Source organism: Entelurus aequoreus, linkage group LG05 (genome assembly GCF_033978785.1).
Source record: "Entelurus aequoreus isolate RoL-2023_Sb linkage group LG05, RoL_Eaeq_v1.1, whole genome shotgun sequence".
Lineage (NCBI taxonomy): Eukaryota > Metazoa > Chordata > Actinopteri > Syngnathiformes > Syngnathidae > Entelurus > Entelurus aequoreus.
Window position 1 is genome coordinate 49715643 of NC_084735.1, and position 21149 is coordinate 49736791.

At 38.5% G+C, this 21149-nt stretch overlaps 1 protein-coding gene across 2 annotated transcripts in view; it reads right to left on the reverse strand.

The window, feature by feature from the left end:
* Positions 1-632: 632 nt before the first annotated feature.
* The window catches only part of LOC133650718 (roundabout homolog 3-like), a 47309-nt gene continuing 26792 nt past the window's right edge, over positions 633-21149 (reverse strand). Inside the window, exon 3 of one of the 2 annotated variants that reach the window (XM_062048303.1) lies at positions 633-775. In XM_062048303.1, coding sequence (XP_061904287.1) covers positions 759-775 — 17 coding nt within the window. In that variant the 3' untranslated portion in view covers positions 633-758. Of the gene's footprint in view, positions 776-9925; positions 10073-21149 lie in introns of those variants that run through there. The other variant, XM_062048302.1, reaches the window with a different exon arrangement.

Sequence of the window (21149 nt, forward strand, 5' to 3'; positions counted from 1 at the left end):
ATATTACGAAAATTGTTCTATTATGAGAGTTAGAATATTATCAGAATAAAGTTGTTATATTGCATGTACTTCCCATTAAAAATTGTATGATTTATTTTTTAAAATCATTTAAATAATTAGTAATAATAAATCAAATTAATAATAATGATAATAATAATAATAATACAATAACTAATTAAATAATAATAATAATAATAATATTAATAATGAAATAATAATAAAATAAATAGATAAATAACAATGATAAAATAAATACATCATAATAATAATATTAATAAAAATAACAATAACAATAAAAAACAAATAAATAATAATAATAATAATAATGATGATGATGATATGTCAAAGTAAATGTAAAAAACAAAGATTACAAAAACCCACTTCTTCTATTTTATGATTTTAACCTTTTTTAATTGAATCCTATGATTACATTTTTGCATTTGATGGTTCTTCTTTTCAGTGTAACTCTCTGATACATCTTCATAATCACAAAATCAGTGCACAATTCAGAAATTGATTCTTTTTTGTGTTAAAAAAACGTCCATCAGCATTTTGGCATGCGACCCTGCGCCCTTTCCACCAGATTGGGGCTTTCGACAGAAAGTCAGTTTTGTATCTTCCAAGGATACAGCGAGTCTGTGCTGGTTGGAAAGGAGTGGGTTCAAGCCGATGGAGGTTGAAAATGCCTCTGATGGTAATTGGGCACCCAGCTAGACTGCTGAGCTGTGCTTGAGCCGCTGAGCGCCTCCTGATGTTATTCAGCCACTGTTTGAAGCTTAATGAAAAACATGGGAGGGGCAGATGGAAGGATAAGGTGAAGGAGCTCTAACTGGATAGAAGGACAGAGTGTGCATTGAAATTCAAATCTACACACCAGCTTAGGTTCTTTTTTGTCTATTTTACATTATGTATCCATGCATTGTTTCCAAAGACATAACGTCAAGGTGAAATGGAAAGGAACTGACGATAGCAGGAATGAGCAAAATAAAGCAAAGACAGTTGAGTGACGGCAGGATGACTTTTCCATCTGATTATTATATTAACCAAAAAATAACCCATTTATATATATAAAGTGTATTTTAACACAAGTGGCTATTTATCATTTAGTATCCTCCTTCCAAATAGATTATTACGGTCTAGCTCCATCCTATCTTGCCGACTGTATTGTACCATATGTCCCGGCAAGAAACTTGCGTTCAAAGAACTCCGGCTTATTAGTGCTTCCCAGAGCCCAAAAAAAGTCTGCGGGCTACAGAGCGTTTTGTATTCGAGCTCCAGTACTCTGGAATGCCCTACCAGAAACAGTTAGATATGCTACCTCAGTAGAAGCATTTAAGTCCCATCTTAAAACTCATTTGTATACTCTAGCCTTTAAATAGACCCCCCTTTTTAGACCAGTTGATCTGCCGTTTCTTTTCTTTTCTCCTCTGCCCCCTCGCCGGGTTATCCCGGTTCCGGGGACCATGGATGAAGTGCTGGCTGTCCAGAGTTGGGACCCGGGGTGGACCGCTCGCCTGTGCATCGGTTGGGGACATCTCTGCGCTGCTGACCCGTCTCCGCTCAGGATGGTCTCCTGCTGGCCCCACTATGGACTGGACTCTCACTATTATGTTAGATCCACTAAGGACTGTACTTAGAGGGGGGGTTACCCACATATGCGGTCCTCTCCAAGGTTTCTCATAGTCATTCACATCGACGTCCCTTATGTGGGCTCTGTACCGAGGATGTCGTTGTGGCTTGTTCAGCCCTTTGAGACTTTTGTGATTTAGGGCTATATAAATAAACATTGATTGATTCATTGATTACATTATTATTTGTCAATACAATAGGAATCTTTAATTGTGGTCCTAATTATATACAACAAATTGTTGTAATTACCACACTTTTTTAAGCAAGAAAGCAGAAAAATGAATAAAACCCAAAAGAGTTCTGGTCAAATGTGTTAAAATGAGCTTGATACAGCTTGACTTGAACTCACTGGCATGATACCACATGACAGTTTGTGATCTGTATCATTTCCTGTCCTGGTGTCCTTATTTTGGTTCTACTTGCTGTTGCACGCTTTGTTTCTCCAAGTACGTCTTGCTGCAGCCGACCAAGACCCTCCACTTAAAAACGTGCCCACAGAGGTGACGGCAACGAAAGTGAAGCTGGGGAAACAATACTTAACACAAAAATCAGAAATAAATAACAAATAAAAAAATCTGCTGAAAATACCTTCAGCCAACGTGCGCCATCGTGACACTCATGAAGACATTTAGTGATGTATAGGAAACCTTTGAGTGGTTGTCATGTGACCGTCATGTGACTATCCCAGGTGTTTGCTTCTCCAAAATAATGACAGATACGTTAGCTCATTTCCAAAATCTTATTTTTGGCACATTTTTAAGCCATTCACAATTCCAATGCTTTAATAGGGTTTCACGTATTACAATTCAACTGTTCTCATTACAGTTTATCTGTCACAGGCGAGACCCCAGGATGCAGAGACAGGAGGCGGTGTGCAGGTCAAAGTTTTAATGGACTTATATTACATAAAGCAACAGAAACAAAAGAGTAGTGCAAGGGTCGTAAGAGCAGCGGAGGAACTTGTCCACGCTGACAAAAGGCAATAAGCTTGCGCTGGCTTGGAGCAACAGGTACACCTAAATAGACTTAATCAGAAATGGAAAACAGGTGCGCTGGCAGGAAACTAAATAAAGTGAAGATGTGGAAACAGGAAGTAGAACCAAAATGAGAGCACCAGGACAGGAAATGATACGGAACACTGTCCAAACAGTCATGTGGGATGGTGACATTGTCAATTAATTTACCGTATTTTCCGGACCATAGGGCGCACTGGATTATAAGGCGCACTGCCGATGAATGGTCTATTTTTGATATGTTTTCATATATTAGGCGCACCGGATTATAGGTCGCATTAAAGGAGTCATATTATTATTACTTTTTCTTAAATGTAAAACACTTCCTTGTGGTCTACATAACATGTAATGGTGGTTATTTGGTCAAAATATGATGATGACGAAGACGATGACTTTGGTTTTCTTTGATCAGTCGTTTTACAGCCGTGCTACAGACATAATTAAGATATGTAAATAAACATTTACAAATATCTAATTTCACAACATATATTTTTGCGGTTTATAGTCTGGTGCGGCTAATGTGTGTAAAACAATGATTTTCTTCTAAATTTGGTGATTGCGGTTTAAATACCAGTGCGCTCGATAGCCCAGAAAATACGGTACATCTATGTATACACGAGTTATTTAAAGGCCTACTGAAATTAAATTATCTTATTTAAACGGGGATAGCAGGTCCATTCTATGTGTCATACTTGATCATTCCGCGATATTGCCATATTTTTGCTGAAAGGATTTAGTAGAGAACATCGACGATAAAGTTCGCAACTTTTGGTTGCTGATAAAAAAGCCTTGCCTGTACCGGAAGTAGCGTGACGTCACAGGTTGTGGAGCGCCTCACATCTGCACATCTGCAATGCGACGATTACCCCATAAATTTGAGCGATGATGAAAGATTAGTGGATGAGGAAAGTGAAAGTGAAGGATTAGAGTGCAGTGCAGGACGCCAGGATATATCTTTTTTCGCTCTGACCATAACTTAGGTACAATGGCTCATTGGATTCCACACTTTCTCCTTTTTCTATTGTGGATCACGGATTTGTATTTTAAACCACCTCGGATACTATATCCTCTTGAAAATGAGTCGAGAATGCGAAATGGACATTCACAGTGACTTTTATCTCCACGACAATACATCAGTGAAGCACTTTAGCTCCGGAGCTAACGTGATAGCATCGTGGTTAAATGCAGATAGAAACAAAAGAAATAAGCCCCTGACTGGAAGGATAGACAGAAGATCAACAATACTACTATCAGGAGACACCGAACCAAACACTGGACCTGTAACTACACGGTTAATGCTGTGCCGCCTGTCGAAGCCTAGCAATGCTGTTGCTAACGACGCCATTGAAGCTAACTTAGCTACGGGACCTCGTCAGAGCTATGATAAAAACATTAGCGCTCCACTTACGCCAGCCCTCATCTGCTCATCAACACCCGTGCTCACCTGCGTTCCAGCGATCGATGGCGCGACGAAGGACTTCACCCGATCATTGATGCGATCGGCGGCTAGCGTCGGCTAGCGTCGGCTAGCGTCGGCTAGCGTCGGCTAGCGTCGGATAGCGCGTCTGCTATTCAAGTCAAAGTCCTCCTGGTTGTGTTGCTTCAGCCAGCCGCTAATACACCGATCCCACACACAGCTTTCTTCTTTGCAGTCTCCATTGTTCATTAAACAAATTGCAAAAGATTCACCAACACAGATGTCCACAATACTGTGGAATTTTGCGATGAAAACAGAGCCGTTTGTATTGGGATACAATGTGTCCGAATACTTCCGCTTCAACCATTGACGTCACGCGCAAACGTCATCATACATAGACGTTTTCAAGCGGAAGTTTCCCGGGAAATTTAAAATTGCACTTTATAAATTAATCCGGCCGTATTGGCATGTGTTGCAATGTTAAGATTTCATCATTGAAATATAAACTATCAGACTGCGTGGTCGGTAGTAGTGGGTTTCAGTAGGCCTTTAAAGGAGTCATTATTATTATTTTTTCTTAAATGTAAAACACTTCCTTGTGGTCTACATAACATGTAATGGTGGTTATTTGGTCAAAATATGACAATGATGATGACTTCGGTTTCGTTTGATCAGTCGTTTTACAGCCGTGTTACAGACATAATTAAGGTATAAGACTATAAACCGCAAAAATATATGTTGTGAAATTAGATATTTGTAAATAAATATCTAATTTCACAACATATATTTTTGCGTCTTATAGTGTGGTGCGGCTAATGTGTGTAAAACAATGATTATCTTCTAAATTTGGTAATTGCGGTTTAAATACCAGTGCGCTCGATAGCCCAGAAAATACGGTAAATCTATGTATACACAAGTTCTTTAAGTACCTTCTGCCATCTAGTAGAAGATTTCTCAATTGGGCTGCCTGTCACTCTGCGTCATTTGCATAGATAGGTGAACAAAAGTACTGTACTTAAAATTAATTATTTGAGGGCTTGTCCACAATAGTGACCACTCTCCGTGCCCTCAGTGAGGGGGGCTTTAAGCCTCCCTGCCTCCTGTTTTGCGCCTGTCTGGCCAGCCGCTACTGAAGCCTCCTCAGTCATCATACATTCCCTTTCTATCGCACCACAAAGTCGCAGTCGCGCTGCCAACATCAGCAACAGGTGCTGGAAAAATGTCAACAGGCTGAAGATGAGCTTAGACAGAACCGTTATTTTGTCACATGCGCAAACAGACCCCGGCGGCCAACAGTTTGCATTCAGGGGTGGGCAGACAACTGGTGTTTCCGAGATGGAGCTCAGGCTGGGTTTAGCAATGAATAAAGATGTTTGGCTGCCTAAATGCTCCCCAGAAATCTATTATTAATGCATCTGTCATTCCTGCAGAATACATTTGCCATGGTCTGTATCCCAATAAGACATTCATTTGGTCAGGTTTCAGAGTGCCCTGTTCTGGCCTCTGCTCGGTTTGCAGACAGCTCGGTGACTGTGGTGAGAGAAACGAGGCAGGTGGACGCATTCGGAACAGCAGAAAGATGCCAGATTATTTCTCAAAGGGGACCTATAATGCTTTTTACTAGGGATGTCCGATAATGGCTTTTTGCCAATATCCGATATTCCGATATTGTCCAACTCTTAATTACCGATATATATAGTCGTGGAATTAACACATTATTATGCCTAATTTGGACAACCAGGTATGGTGAAGATAAGGTCCTTTTCAAAAAAAAAAAAAAAAAAAAAAGATAAATAAATTAAAAACATTTTCTTGAATAAAAAAGAAAGTAAAACAATATAAAAACAGTTACATAGAAACTAGTAATTAATGAACATGAGTCAAATTAACTGTTAAAGGTTAGTACTATTCGTGGACCAGCAGCACGCACAATCATGTGTGCTTACGGACTGTATCCCTTGCAGACTGTATTGATATATATTGATATATAATGTAGGAACCAGATTATTAATAACAGAAAGAAACAACCCTTTTGTGTGAATGAGTGTAAATGAGTGTAAATGGGGTAGGGAGGTTTTTTGGGTTGGTGCACTAATTGTAAGTGTAACTTGTGTTTTTTTATGTTGATTTAATAAAAAAATACAATAAAATAAAAAATAAATTAAAAAAAACGATACAGATAATAAAAAAACCATACCGATAATTTCCGATATTACATTTTAAAGCATTTATCGGCCGATATTATCGGACTTCTCTACTTTTTACCTATTAGTACTTGTTTTTGTGTTTTTGGGATCTACATTAGTCCCGAACATTTAAAGTCGAACCATGGGGGCATGGCGAAGATATTTATAAAACAATCTTGCCTTCCTTCATACATCCACCAAATGAGTCGTTTGGAATTTGCTCTGACTCGTGAAGTCTTCGGACCTGTGACGTGTGCGGATATCTTCATGGTATAGGTTTACCCGAAGAGCGTTGTGCGAATCCGCCATTGTAGTCAATAAGCTCCTTCTTTTTCTCTATCCTCTTGTTGTGGAGCAGACTGGCTCGCACATGCATCCTCCGCTGTTGCCATTTCTAAAACAAAGTAGCGTGTAGTTTGAATGTGGAGGCGCATGGCTGACAGGGAGACGATGCTGTCAAAGTGGAGGCATGTAAATAATACCGCCCAGAAAATCGTGTTGAAAAGCTGAATATACTGAGGATAAACAACTGTTTGAAGAAGCCTGCACGAAGGAAGGGTGAGACGTTGGAGCAGACGGAAGCCGAGAGAGTGAGGTGGAAGTGACTTTGGTGCTGTAAATGTGGAACTTGACCCATGTTATTTTGACATAAATGGACTGCTTACCCAGATAAACCGGGAAAAAAAGTCCACGGCCAGCTGTACAAAACGCTCAACTGTCCATCGAGTGAGTCACACTTTCATATTGTACATTATGTATGCAGCAAGTCATGCGTGTTATTACAACTACAGTACATAAACTGTCTGGCTAGATGTGTACAAACAAAACATGCAATGTGGGCTAATATTTTACACATACTGTAAGATGATTGTCCATGTCAATACAGATTAGTGTCCTGCCGCAGTGTTGTGCATTATAAACTCAAACACGTTTCGTGCTGACGTAGAGGCTACCTTATCTCTTTACGTAACAAGCTTTTTTAATGGCTAATACCGTAGCACGCCGATGTGTTACTACGCTAGAAAAAGAGTTCCTCAGTGTTGGCTATTACAATAACAATGTCGCTTCAGCTTGGTTATTATACACCTTACGGAACGTAAATTAAGTATTGTTGACGCTTTTTGAATGTATTTTCAAAGTGTTTTAGAGCCAGAATTGATTGCTCCCATTAGCCGCATCGCTAGTCACCCAGAACGAGCCGATTTTTACATGTTAGAATGCAAGAAAAGTAAAAAACCTTTTGTCTTCTTGTCTCTCATAATGATTGTGAATGATTGGCAAAATTCCCAATAAAAGTGCAGTTTCCTTTTAATTTTATTTTGTTGTACTGTTTATGTTAATATTTACAAATTCAAGTGATCATTCCCTGAACATGAGAGGACTTTTAGGACAAAAAACTAATTATTTAAATGAGTTAGGAAATTAATGGATGGATGTAGTTTTTGATTATGTTTAGTTACTGTGTACTATTAACTTTGTTTTGCTCAAATTAACAGATTATGAATATGTATTACATTTTGGGAAGCCACCCTTTGGCGGGCCAATCAAAATGACTCGGCGGTCCGCACTTTGGGCACCTCCGCTCTTGATAGTCAAGTTTAAATATCTTCTCGGACCTCACTTAAGTATTCAATCTCTGCCATGTTTATGATTATCTAAGTGTTTTAGCCTTTTCAGGTAGAAAAAGTTGCACATGAGATATGTTTATTTGTGGGGATCCCCGGTGTCTGTGTTCTAGTTGGTAAAAAAAAACAACATACATTTGACTTATTCGTGACTATGTGCAAAATCTAACAAATCCTTACAACCTTAACAGAAAGCACGACAAAATCAATCCACAATCACTCACTTTTTTAGCCTCCTTTACGTTTTATGCAACAGGTTCAAAGCTTCTTCCAGCAGGAATCAAACAGCTTGACACATTAGAAAGTGCAGCTAATAAGTGAAACAAGCACCACAGGGTGCCCTGGGAAAGGAAATGTAGCCGCCTCTCAAAGATCCTGATGGGCACCATGCTGGTAGTCCTTTCCTCCGTAAATCCACCATTGATTTTTTATTTCTCTGTGGCTTTTGTAGTGTTAAAATCTATCATTATGTACAGTATGACGTGCTGTTAAGCACTGACAAAGAAGACACTGCTTGTGTCCAAGCATCCATACAAACCTGTTCTATAGTGCTGGTCCTCATTAGGATCCTAGCAGACCTTGGACTGGTTGCCAGTGATTTACAGATGGACGAAGAACAATGAAATAAATAATAATACAAATTAAAATCCAGTCCACCAATGGACAATTTAGAGTATGCCTAATGTACAGCATAGTTTTGGTTGTGCTTACCGACCTCTAAGCAATTTGATTTGGGGCATGGTGTAATGATAAGTGTGACCAGTAGATGGCAGTCATACATAAGAGATACATGTAAACTGCAAGATGACGCCAGTAAACAACACCAAAACTTTGAATGTTCCATGGAGAATATAGAACAATACACACGGCGCTCAAAAATCTGTCAAAATGATTTTAGTACAACTTTGGTAAGCTATGAAGCCGCACCGCTTGATGGATTGTCGGCGCATTAAACATACGAGTATTATTATGGTGTGTGTATAAGGACTGCAAAATGGCACCTATTAGCAGACATATTACCTGGCGTTTCGTTTCGAAATATTATGCAAAACCAACTTTTCTTACCTTCTGCTACCTGCTGCTGTGTATTTGGGATCTGCATAAGTCCGAAAAATGTGCGCATGTCTGCCGTTGTAGTCGGTGCCGGCACCGTAGTCGATAAGCTTCTTCTTTTGTGGCCATTATCTTTTGCTGTTGCCATTTCTAATATAAAGTAGTGTAAAGTTTGAACTTATATCTGTGAGTGGACCAGTTATCAAAGTGCTAAAAACTGTTGTGGGTTTACATAATTCACCCACGGAACTTTATTTATCAGAGGGTTCTGGTTGGACGTTTTTTTCACAAGACAAATTTCTGGCGTTGTTGTTGCTTTATGAGCCACGGATGAGGAGATGCTGCTCCGTTATTGATTGAAGTAAAGTCTGAATGTCATTAAAACAGTTAGCTCCATCTTTTGACACTTCTTCCACTCCAGTCCTTGCACCGCTACAAATAAGATGACAGGGAGAAGACGCTGTCGAAGGTGAGCTACATAAATAAGACCGCCCACAAAACGTCCGTTGTGTCCTTGGGCAAGACACTTCACCCTTGCTCCTGATGGCTGCTGGTTAGCGCCTTGCATGGCAGCTCCCGCCATCAGTGTGTGAATGTGTGTGTGAATGGGTGAATGTGGAAATACTGTCAAAGCGCTTTGAGTACCTTGAAGGTAGAAAAGCGCTATACAAGTATAACCCATTTATCATTTATCATTTAAAACGGCGCATCCTGAGGAGACGCTCAGAAAGCTACTTGAAAATGGTCTGTAAAACATAATCTATGCAACATTTTGACCAGAGATGCACCATTACATGTTATGTAGACCACAAGCAAGTGTTTTAAATTTTGAAAAAAATCATAATATGACCCCTTTAAAGCACTTTATAATCTGGTGCACCTTTTGTATGAAAATAGACCTGAATAGACCCGCTCATCGGCAGCGCGCATTTTAATCCGGTGCGCCCTATGGTTCTAAAAACACGGCAAGAAAGGTGTTGCTGTGGCTTGTTTACTTCAGATGCAGTCAGTCAGGAGTCATTTGTTCAACATCTTAAGTTGTACTAGTAGTGTTCCTCAAGGTTTCATCTTAGGTCCCCCTTTTTCATCATTTGGGCAATTCAACTGGTGACCCGCGAGTTCTGTTCCAAAACATTTTTGCTGCAGATTCTTAAAAACACAAGAGAGAAAATAAAAAAAATGACAACATAAAGGAAGTAGTTGAAAGCTTCAATAATTATTTTGTAAATATTGGACCAAAATTGGAAGAAAGGATTCCAGACCCAGTTCCAATTGAGGACTATAATGATACCATAGAGCGAAATCCCAACTCCATGTTCCTCAGTAATGTGACACAGGAGGAAATAGTTGCAATCGCGAAAAAATGTAAATCTAAGACTTCAACTGATTGTAACGGAATTGATATGGAAACGATAAAAAAGGTTATTGAAGAGATCTCAGGACCATTAATGTATATTAGTAACCTATCATTTCAAACAGGTACATTTCCAAACAAAATGAAAATAGCTAAAGTTGCACCAATTTATAAGACTGGAGACAAACATCAATTTACAAATTATAGACCCGTTTCTCTACTTCCACAATTTTCTAAAATCATTGAAAAACTGTTCAATAACAGATTAGAAAGTTTCATAAATAAAAATAGAATACTCGAAGAGAACCAATATGGATACAGAGCTAATGTTTCAACTTCAATGGCTTTAAATGAAATTACAGAAGAAATTACCAATGCAATAGATAGTAAAAAATGTGCGGCAGCGGTTTTTATGGATCTAACTAAAGCATTTGACACAATTAATCACAATATTTTAATCAAAAAACTAGAACGATATAGCATCAGAGGGTTAGTCTTAAACTGGATAAGAAGTTATCTAACAAACATGAAACAATACGTGAAGCTAGGCGAACACACATCTACAACGCTAAATATATCCTGTGGTGTACCTCAGGGATCAATACTAGGACCTAAATTATTCAATCTCTATATAAATGACATTTGTAAAGTTACAAAATATTTAAAGTTAGTATTATTTGCGGATGATACAACAGCGTTTTGTTGAGGAGAGAACACACAGGAGATAATACAAATAATAACAGAAGAAATTAACCAATTAAAAAGATGGTTTGACAAAAACAGACTATCGTTGAATCTTAGTAAAACTAAAATAATGCTATTTGGTAACAGTAGAAGAGAAAGTCAAACACAAATACAAATAGACGGAATAGAAATTGAAAGAGTAAATGAAACCAAATTTCTAGGTATAATGATTGATGATAAATTGAACTGGAAATCTCACGTAAAAAATATACAACATAAAGTAGCAAGAAACACGTCAATAATGAATAAAGCAAAACATGTTCTAGACCAAAAAATCACTTCATATTCTCTTCTGCTCACTAGTGTTACCATATCTGAGCTACTGTGTAGAAATATGGGGAAATAACTACAAAAGTACACTTCATTCATTAACGGTGTTACAAAAAAGATCAGTTAGAATAATACATAATGTTGGATATAGAGAACATACAAACCCTTTATTTATTGAATCAAAAATACTGAAATTCCACGACATAGTGAATTTGCAAACAGCTAAAATTATGCACAAAGCAAACTATAACCTGCTACCCAAGAATATACAACAATTCTTCTAAAAAAAAAGAGGAGAAATATAATCTTAGAGAAAAACGTAATTTAAAACATTTGTTTGCACGTACAACACTTAAGACCTTCAGTATATCAGTATGTGGAATTAAATTATGGAATGGATTAAGCAAAGCAATCAAACAATGTACTAATATGATCCACTTCAAGAAACTCTTCAAACTTAAAGTGTTTACAAAGTACAAAGAAGAAGAACCATGACAAACATTCTCAATTTATTTCATCCATCCATTCATTCATTCTTAAAGTAATCTTACTTATCTCATCATATGAAATATGACTTACTTCACCAATTATTATTATTAAATTCTTACTATTATTTATTTATTTAGTTTTATTGTGATTACTTATGGAGTTTATTGTGAAAAAATTGTGAACAGGAAGTGAACAAAAAGTTTTGCAACTGTTATGTAAAGAAAAGGGGTAGGATTAAATAAGCTCTGCTTCTTCCTACTCCTTTTCGAACATGTTGAAAAGAGAAACTGGAAATTGTGATGTATCATGTTGTAAGCTTGCATGTTCGAAATAAACTCAAACTCAACTCAACTCAACTCAAGAGTGCTGTCATTGAGATGATCTTTAACTAGCTTTTTTTTCAGAAGTTCCTTAAAAACATCAAAACACTGTGCCAAAATGTCTCCTGTTGAGGACGCTGGTTGACCAAAGTCTGGTCCCTGGTCCTTAATTTTTCCGGAAATGGGGCCCCAAAAACACTTCAGTTGAATATTCCCGATTCTAAGTTAAAGTTAAAGTACCACTGATAGTCACACACACACTAGGTGTGGTGAAATTACCCTCTGCATTTGACTCATCCCCTTGTTCCACCCCCTGGGAGGTGAGGTGAGCAGTGAGCAGCAGCGGTGGCCGCGCTCGGGAATCATAGAGCCTTTATGTATATTTTTGGCATGCGTGAGTAAGTCATGCAGCCTGTGTCAAACAAAATAATGTCAATCACTGTGGCGCCGGTGGGGGTGGTGCACTTTCAAAGGATTTGAATAATGAAATATTTAAAAATAATTAGAAGGGAAATATGCACATGCACAGAAATGCAGAGTGCTACACGCACACCGTGTTAATGACTCCCGAGCAGATTTATGTTGAAAAGAGCAAAGGGGAGCCTACTTGACTCCCATGAAGGGACAAATGGCAGCATTTGCATAAATAAATGACGTTACACACACTTATACAATTAGGCAGCGGAAGCTGCAGCCGCAATGCAAAGCTGGTCAAATGAGTCCACACTAAATGAAAATGAGTGGAAGTAGTAAGATTGTACCTTCAAATAACAAAATAACTTAGTTGTAGTTTTTACTGAATATACAGGTGTGCAATGCCAACTATTAGCAAAAGACAACTGAACATGTTAATAGTTTTAGGTGAAGTTGTTGAAAAATTGACAATATGATGGCACAATGGTTTTCATTTGCCCCGTTTTTCATATGATTCGCTGTCTGACAAACTTTTTTACCAAAATGTTGCCACTTTTTTTGTACACCGTCCCGGTTATCACATTACATGTTAAAAAAATGGTCAGTTTGAGTTTTGAGCGCTTAAACAAAACATCCTACTTGTTGGTAACTCGGTCTCTGTGCTTTTTTAATTGATTAAAACTGAAAAATAAGCCAAGAAGGTTGCAAGTGACAACACTTTGATAAAGAAGTTGAGAAACACAATTAAACTCGAGAAAGAACTTGTAGCAAAGTACAAAGCTGACATCTTTGTGGCTACCCCCACATATTAGTTGTCTTCAATTAAGGTAAAAATAAATGTTAATTTATCCATTTTGTTATACATTTCACATTGTTTTCTACATGAAAATATATAATAATTCTCTATAAAATGTGTTTTGTGTTCACATTTTTGGGTGTCTGGAACGGATTTACATTATTTATTGTGGTAAAAATGACTTCAGTTTTTGTCAGACCTTTACGAATGGATTACTAATTATAACTGAAGTACCACTGCAATATTTTACATATATTTATTGTTATCATAGCTAATAAAAAGCAAGAAACTACAGTAAAAAAAAAAATTAAAAAAATGTATTTGTGTGAAAACCTGTGCGTGTTCTTTCTATAGTTAGACTTTTTTTTTCGCAGACAACCCATTTCATTTACTCTTAGTCAAGGTTTATTCATCTGTTCCTTTATTAGTAAGTTTGCAAAATAACTCAAAACGTTATGGGCAGATAATGATCAAATTAACAGGAAATGTCCAAAATGGAAAAAAGTCATTACATTTTAGGGCTGATCCGAATAATTTCTACTACTTTCCCTCTACATTTACGTTACCAGCCTCTACTTCTGTGTATGTTTGCAAGCGTCCCCGCCTACACCCACAGAGACAAAGAGAGTGGATGACTGGCAGGAGGCTTCACTCCGTTTTTCTTACATATTTCTTTCGCAGGTCATGAGCACAGTTCGATTAATCTTTCGAGGAAAGGTCAGAAATGGGATAGGGAACAAGTGATTACATTTTGGGTGTGATCCGATTCACCGTCTGGATCAGGGGTATCCAAACTTTTTGACTTGGGGGCCGAAAGCCGACTGCAAGTAAAGTAACAATATATATATAAGGCTTCTACATGCATATCAGTGTACATATCAGTGGTGTGCCATCAGGGCCAGCAAGGCCTTCTCTGCTGGCCTAACATAACCAGAAATCATGATCATAATTAAATATAAAAAAATTGTTTTATTTACTTTCCCTAAATGTCTACAAGTATTCATATTCTCTTCATGTCAAATTATGCTCCTTCCAGTGTTGTTGTTTTTAGGTTAGAATTTTTATCCAATCAGAATTCAGCTAGCTTATGTTGCCATGCTGTACCAAATCTGCCCGAGTCCTTCAGAATCAACTATGCAGGCGTCCGTGCACTGTAAGTGAACAGGGACGTACAGTTGATAGACAGTTGCGATAGCCAATCAGCTCACAAGTTGTTGTCAGCAATGCCTTCTAGATGGCCTCACGCTGAGAGTGACATTTACGCATCCTGTGATTGGATACTCACTGGTTTGAGCCGCGGCGGTGCTATGCAGATCAGCAGAGCCACACCCGGGTTCGTTAGCGGATGAATTTGAGAACACACACAGTTGATAGACAGTTGAGATAGCCAATCAGATCACAACTTGTTGACAGTACCCTATCTAGGGAGCCTGATGTTAACGAGACTGTGATTGGATACGCACTTGTCATTCCAAAGTGAGTATTCAATCACAGGTTGCAATTTAGCAGGAAGCGGGAAGTGTTGACCCACAAAGAAGTAGAACATAACGTTGATTAGGTGGCAGATATATATTTGCAAGGCCATTTTCAAGAAGGACATTTAAAGAGAAATTACATCTTGTGAGACGATGTCGGCCAACCCCGGAAGCTTGCTCAGCTGTTCCGGCGATGAAATGGGGAAATGCCCGCCAATTCCACTCGAATCATCCGACGACGAGCGGTACCACTGGCTTATATGACATTGAATGGGTGCTACGAATTGTGAGTTCAAATATTTTGTTTATTTATTTTTTCACGTTTAATATGTTTTTTGCAATTTTAATTTTGACAGTACCACATAAGATATGTTTTAATTGCTGATGCGGGTTTATTGATTTTTAAATGCGAAAGAAAATAACCCGTTTTGTACACTGTTGAGGTGATTCAATACACAATAGGCCGTAAATGTGTTTCTGTATAGAATTTCTCCAGCAATGGTCATGTGGTGACATAAATTATCGTAACTTGAGAGGTAATCATTGAAGTCGGACATCACTGAAGGCCTAGGTGGGAAACGCATGGCCCGCCACTAGTACATATTTTATTGATATAATGGATATATAATTAATAATTAATATAATTGGATGTTAAGAGTATGTGAAAGTTTGACTCCTACCTTGTTTACTTCCGTGACAAGCTCCTTAAAGTTTTGTAATCAATCAGAAATATCAAAGTAGCGAAAATGCGCCAGACATCAATAAGTGTAAAGAGAGTGCTTTGCATTTTTCCCATAATGCATTGTAATGGATTTAAATGGGTGTAGTTTTGAACTACTTGCTTTGATTGGATAACTTTATGTGTTGGTTCCATTTTTTTTGCGCCATGACTAGGGAATGTTGTTTGGATTGGGTCAAATAAATAAATGCACTGTATTATACACTTTTACTCTTGTCAGTGAGTAAAGTCAGAGTTGAGGGTTTTTTTTCCTAAGAAAGAGTATATCCTTGCTTCTGTCGCCAAATGCTTGAATTCTCAAACAACTATTCCACATTTTTGACATGGATTAGTTGTATTTTACAAAAAAAAAAACTGAAATATGTTTCACTTTGTAGGATAATATTCTCAATAATTTTCCATTTAGCAGAAATAAGTCTGTTTTTTATGGGCCTGATTAACCTGATTAGACATTATTAGGCCAAGTTTACATTGCACACCAAATCTGAGTCTAAATGCTCCAAAGAGCTTCAAATTTGATCTTTTGGCATCAGATTCAGGCCACATCAGGAGGTAGTCCTGAATTCGATTAGAATCGGATCTTTTCAAATGTGACTTCGGTCTTAACGCAATGCGACCTGAATGTTACTCGTGTGTGACTTTTTCGTCAGCTTTGGGCGAGCTACGTCATTCGTGTGCATGGGGACAGACGCAGTCGCCAGCGTAAGTGGATATTTCATCACATCCGGTTTCGATGAACAAAATCTATTTAAGACGACCAAATTTTTGGTGCATCACTTGTTATTAGTGCGCAAATAGTAGGCTATTTGTAATATATGGTTATATATATCTATTTATATATATATATTATATACTTTGATTCCGAAGAAATAGTGAATGTTGAAGGACTGGAATTGACGCTATCACGCTATATTATTTGCACACACAAAAAAAGATCACGTAGATCCACGCTGATGTCCGTGTCTCCTCTACTTAAGAGCCATTAAAAGGTTAGAACCCTCCCAAATATATTACACTATTTACATCCTTTCCTACATTATATTACTTTCATTTACTTTCACGTAAAAAAACACTAATTTTTAATGTGTTGCAACTTTTATTTTATTTTGTAGTTGTAGCGACTTCCTCCCGTTCAACTTCCTTTGTTTTCACTTGATCAAAATGTGCGCGTTTACACTGGAGTCTGATAAAATTCATATTTTACTTTCAGTGTAAACAGTCAGCTGGAAAAAATCTGATTAAAAAAAAAAAAGATTTGGGCCACTTTGGCCTGCAGTGTAAACATAGTCTTAGATAACATTGCCTACATACTGAAATCCCCGAGAGAAAATCTCCAGAAAGCAGCGAAGTAAAAGGGCAAGTGAACTCTAGAATAAATAGCTCAGTTTGCCAACAGTTGGCTATTGTGTTATTCGACTAAATTGTCCATTAACTCTGGATTGGTTATTGGACCACATTGATTGGTTAACCCACGCAAGCAGTCTGCCCACAGCCTCCCCATTGAGCTTCCCGACTGGATATGCCGGCTTGGAACACTCCCTGGGGATGAATCACTATCTCTTTTTTCACATTGCAAACTTTTGTATTTGAGCAAAAATTAAAGATCTTGGAAGAGATCACTTTTAAGCACACATTGCTGTAACAGGTGGAGATGCAGATTATCATGGTTGTCGTTTTTGTGATCGTTCAACATCTTTGCAAAAAAGGAAGCAAAAAGTTTATTTCATTGATTAGTGATCTGTGTTTGCCTCTTCCATGCCATTCCTATTCAGACCTCATTTTCATTTATTGATACCTAAACAGACTATTTCTGATATCGTAAAAGCTTGGTCTTGAGAGGCCGATCCAAAAATAAATATTGAATAATATAATATTGAATTACTTTAGTATCGATCATATACTGATTACAGAGGTGTGGACTCGAGTCACATGACTTGGACTCGAGTCAGACTCGAGTCACATGACTTGGACTCGAGTCAGACTCGAGTCATGAATTTGATGACTTTGGACTCGACTTGACAAATTGTAAAGAGACTTGCAACTCGACTTAGACTTTAACATCAATGACTTGTGACTTCACTTGGACTTGAGCCTTTTGACTTGACATGACTTGCTACTTTCCCCAAAACCCAAAGATTAAAAAGTTATTTGGGAGCGCGCCGCTCCGTATTTTCCCTTTTCTTCGTCTGTGTCTATCAGCGTGTTGTTCCTGTCAGCTGGTGTGCTCTCAGTACAACAGCCAATCAAATTAGATCTACGCTGTTTTCATCACACAGCTCTCATCCAATCAAATTGCAGGACAACCAATGAAGAAGAATTGTCAAACAATGCGGCAGTGAGAAACAATTATGCCAAGGTTAATTTCGTTCGGGTATTAAAACTACGACTCGGTCAACAAAAAACGATGCAAATCATGCAGTTCGAATATTATAGACGGAGACGTAACAACTTCCAACTTCGTTCGACATTTGAAGATGCACAAAGAAGGATAAGTTTTGAATGTAAGCTAACGTTTATTGGCTAAGTAACGTGACTTTTATTTGCTGTGTAGTTAAATCAGTGAGGCTGTAAACTCACTGCTAACGTCATAACCATAGACATGTTATAATGGTAGGCAGCATCGAGCGCTACTGCCTACAGGCGCAAACGAGACGCGGGGCCGCCATCTTGGAGTGGTGATCCGCTCCACTAGTGCAATTCATTTGGCAGGAGCAATGAACTGTCAGCGCATTTAATTCATCTTACCTCACTGAATACCACTGATTTTCACGCGCTTTGTTGTCATACGTGTAGCTATCATAAAGGACACATGTTTTGGCGTGTTTTATTATTCATAGTTTGCTTAACAGTAATATAATATTCTTATACGCTATAAGTGACCAGACGTCCGAGATCAAAACTGGGAATATAATCCCCAGAGAAAGGGGAAAAAACGGTCAGCTATTTTTAAATTGAAGAAACAATATGATTAGGTTATATATACATGTGTATATCCTACATAAACAATGTATGAATACATTAGATATCTATATATCTTATAGACTGTATCTCTGTTGCTGCAGCAGCAGAGAGTTTATTCTGTCTTGACACTTTGTATTGATATTTTGTATTACATTCTTCCCTTAAATTATCATGTTTACAGTGATTGTTATATATGTATGTCGCTTTGGATAAAAGCGTCTGCCAAATACTTAAACATATATAAACACCTGAAAGTCTTTATATCAGCTAAAACCACCAATCTGTTTCACTGGATTCAGAATAAAACCAAATGCTGTCTTACCCAACAATGTTAGTATTTGAATATTGTTACTTGAAGACTTATTCCTGGTTACAATTATACTGTTAAGAAAGTATTGTCTTATATTTTGCCTAAAATGAGAATGCATCATAATCAATGGCGGCTGGTGAATTTTGTTTTAGGTGGGGCTGAAAGTTTGTAAACCAAACCCCTTTAGGGGCGTCATCCTCCCCCAGAAGATTTCTTTGTGATTTTCACATACAAATATTGAAGATCTTTGCTCCTTCTCAACTCTGTGGTAATGTTATTTTCATAAAATACAACCAATAGTACATTAATGTTAAATCTTACTGGTGAAAAGTAATCCCCCGATTCCTATTTTCAACAGTCCGCTCATTTGAGCAGGAAAACGCTGAACACCAGCCCGGCATCTTTGTTTTCTACCTGTCAACTGTCAGTTTAGGCTACTCGCCGGCTCCTCATCACCACTTCAAGATGCAAATTGCTCGCGTCACAGCAACCAATGCTGCGTCTACTTATAAGATGTCTGTGGTTATAACGTCATTGCAAACACGGCAATCTGTTGCGTCCACTGCAGTTTGCTACCTTATTCATACTTTTTGTCAAGTGATTTTTTTTAAGCAGGGTTGCATGAGGTACCTACAAATAACGTTACGTTAGTCAATGTATCACACACAATAACGTAACATTAGACGGCGGTCAGCAGCACCGCGTATTTTAGCCACCTACAAAAAGACAAACATAGTCAAATAAAGGTCAGTTAAAATGTATACTATATTAAGAATATGTGTACATATTGCATAGGGCCCTGACATCTAAAAAGTACAACTCTGTTCATTGTTATGTTCATGTATTTGTTATGTTTTTCATGTGTACGCACACATCAACACACATACAGTATGAGATGAGATCAATGAGATAAGGTAAGAACAGAATAGAAACTGCTGTGGAACTAGTTACAATGCAATATGCCATGGACATACAATGTTAACACTTTTGTACAAATAAGTACAGTTGCACTTGTTTTTGCAAATGTGTTTATTCTGTAAAGGAATGAGTTAAATGTTTAAATTTGTTTACACTATTAAAATTACTGGTTAATAGTGCTATTATGAATTGCAATGTCAGTACTATTTTTTTTCCTGCTATTTCAAATGCACTTGTTTTAATAAATAAATACAACGTTTTAAAAGCATACACAATCTGTGTAAAAATATTAGTCTGTGGTTAAAAGGACTTGAAAGGACTCGAAACTCAAAATGCAGGACTTGTGACTTGACTTGAGACTTTCCAGTCTTGACTTTGGACTTGACTCGGGACTTGCCTGTCTTGACTCGGGACTTGACTCGAGACTTGAGGGCAAAGACTTGAGACTTACTTGTGACTTGCAAAGCAATGACTTGGTCCCACCTCTGACTGATTATACCCTGATACTAAAAACAAAACAACAAAATTATTAAATAAATAGATAGATAAAGCTAGCATCGGTGAGCTAAGCTATTAGCATGCTTGACCCTGGTTAGGTGTGTGACATGGCATAATGATCAATCAATCAATCACTATTTGTATATCACTTTTCATGCTCAAGCAAATGTCAAGACGAAGTGCTTTACACCAAAAAAAGTTAAGATACTTGATAATGATACTTACGATACTCCATCCATCCATCCATCTTCTTCCGCTTATCCGAGGTCGGGTCGCGGGGGCAGCAGCTTAAGCAGGGAAGCCCAGACTTCCCTCTCCCCAGCCGCTTCGTCCAGCTCCTCCCGGGGGATCCCGAGGCGTTCCCAGGCCAGCCGGGAGACATAGTCTTCCCAACGTGTCCTGGGTCTTCCCCGTGGCCTCCTACCGGTCGGACGTGCCCTAAACACCTCCCTAGGGAGGCGTTCGGGTGGCATCCTGACCAGATGCCCGAACCACCTCATCTGGCTCCTCTCGATGTGGAGGAGCAGCGGCTTTACTTTGAGCTCCCCCCGGATGGCAGAGCTTCTCACCCTATCTCTAAGGGAGAGCCCCGCCACCCGGCGGAGGAAACTCATTTCGGCCGCTTGTACCCGTGATCTTGTCCTTTCGGTCATAACCCAAAGCTCATGACCATAGGTGAGGATGGGAACGTAAATCGACCTGTAAATTGAGAGCTTTGCCTTTCGGCTCAGCTCCTTCTTCACCACAACGGATCGATACAGCGTCCGCATTACTAAAGACGCCGCACCGATCCGCCTGTCGATCTCACGATCCACTCTTCCCTCACTCGTGAACAAGACTCCGAGGTACTTGAACTCCTCCACTTGGGGCAGGGTCTCCTCCGCAACCCGGAGATGGCACTCCACCCTTTTCCGGGCGAGAACCATGGATTCAGACTT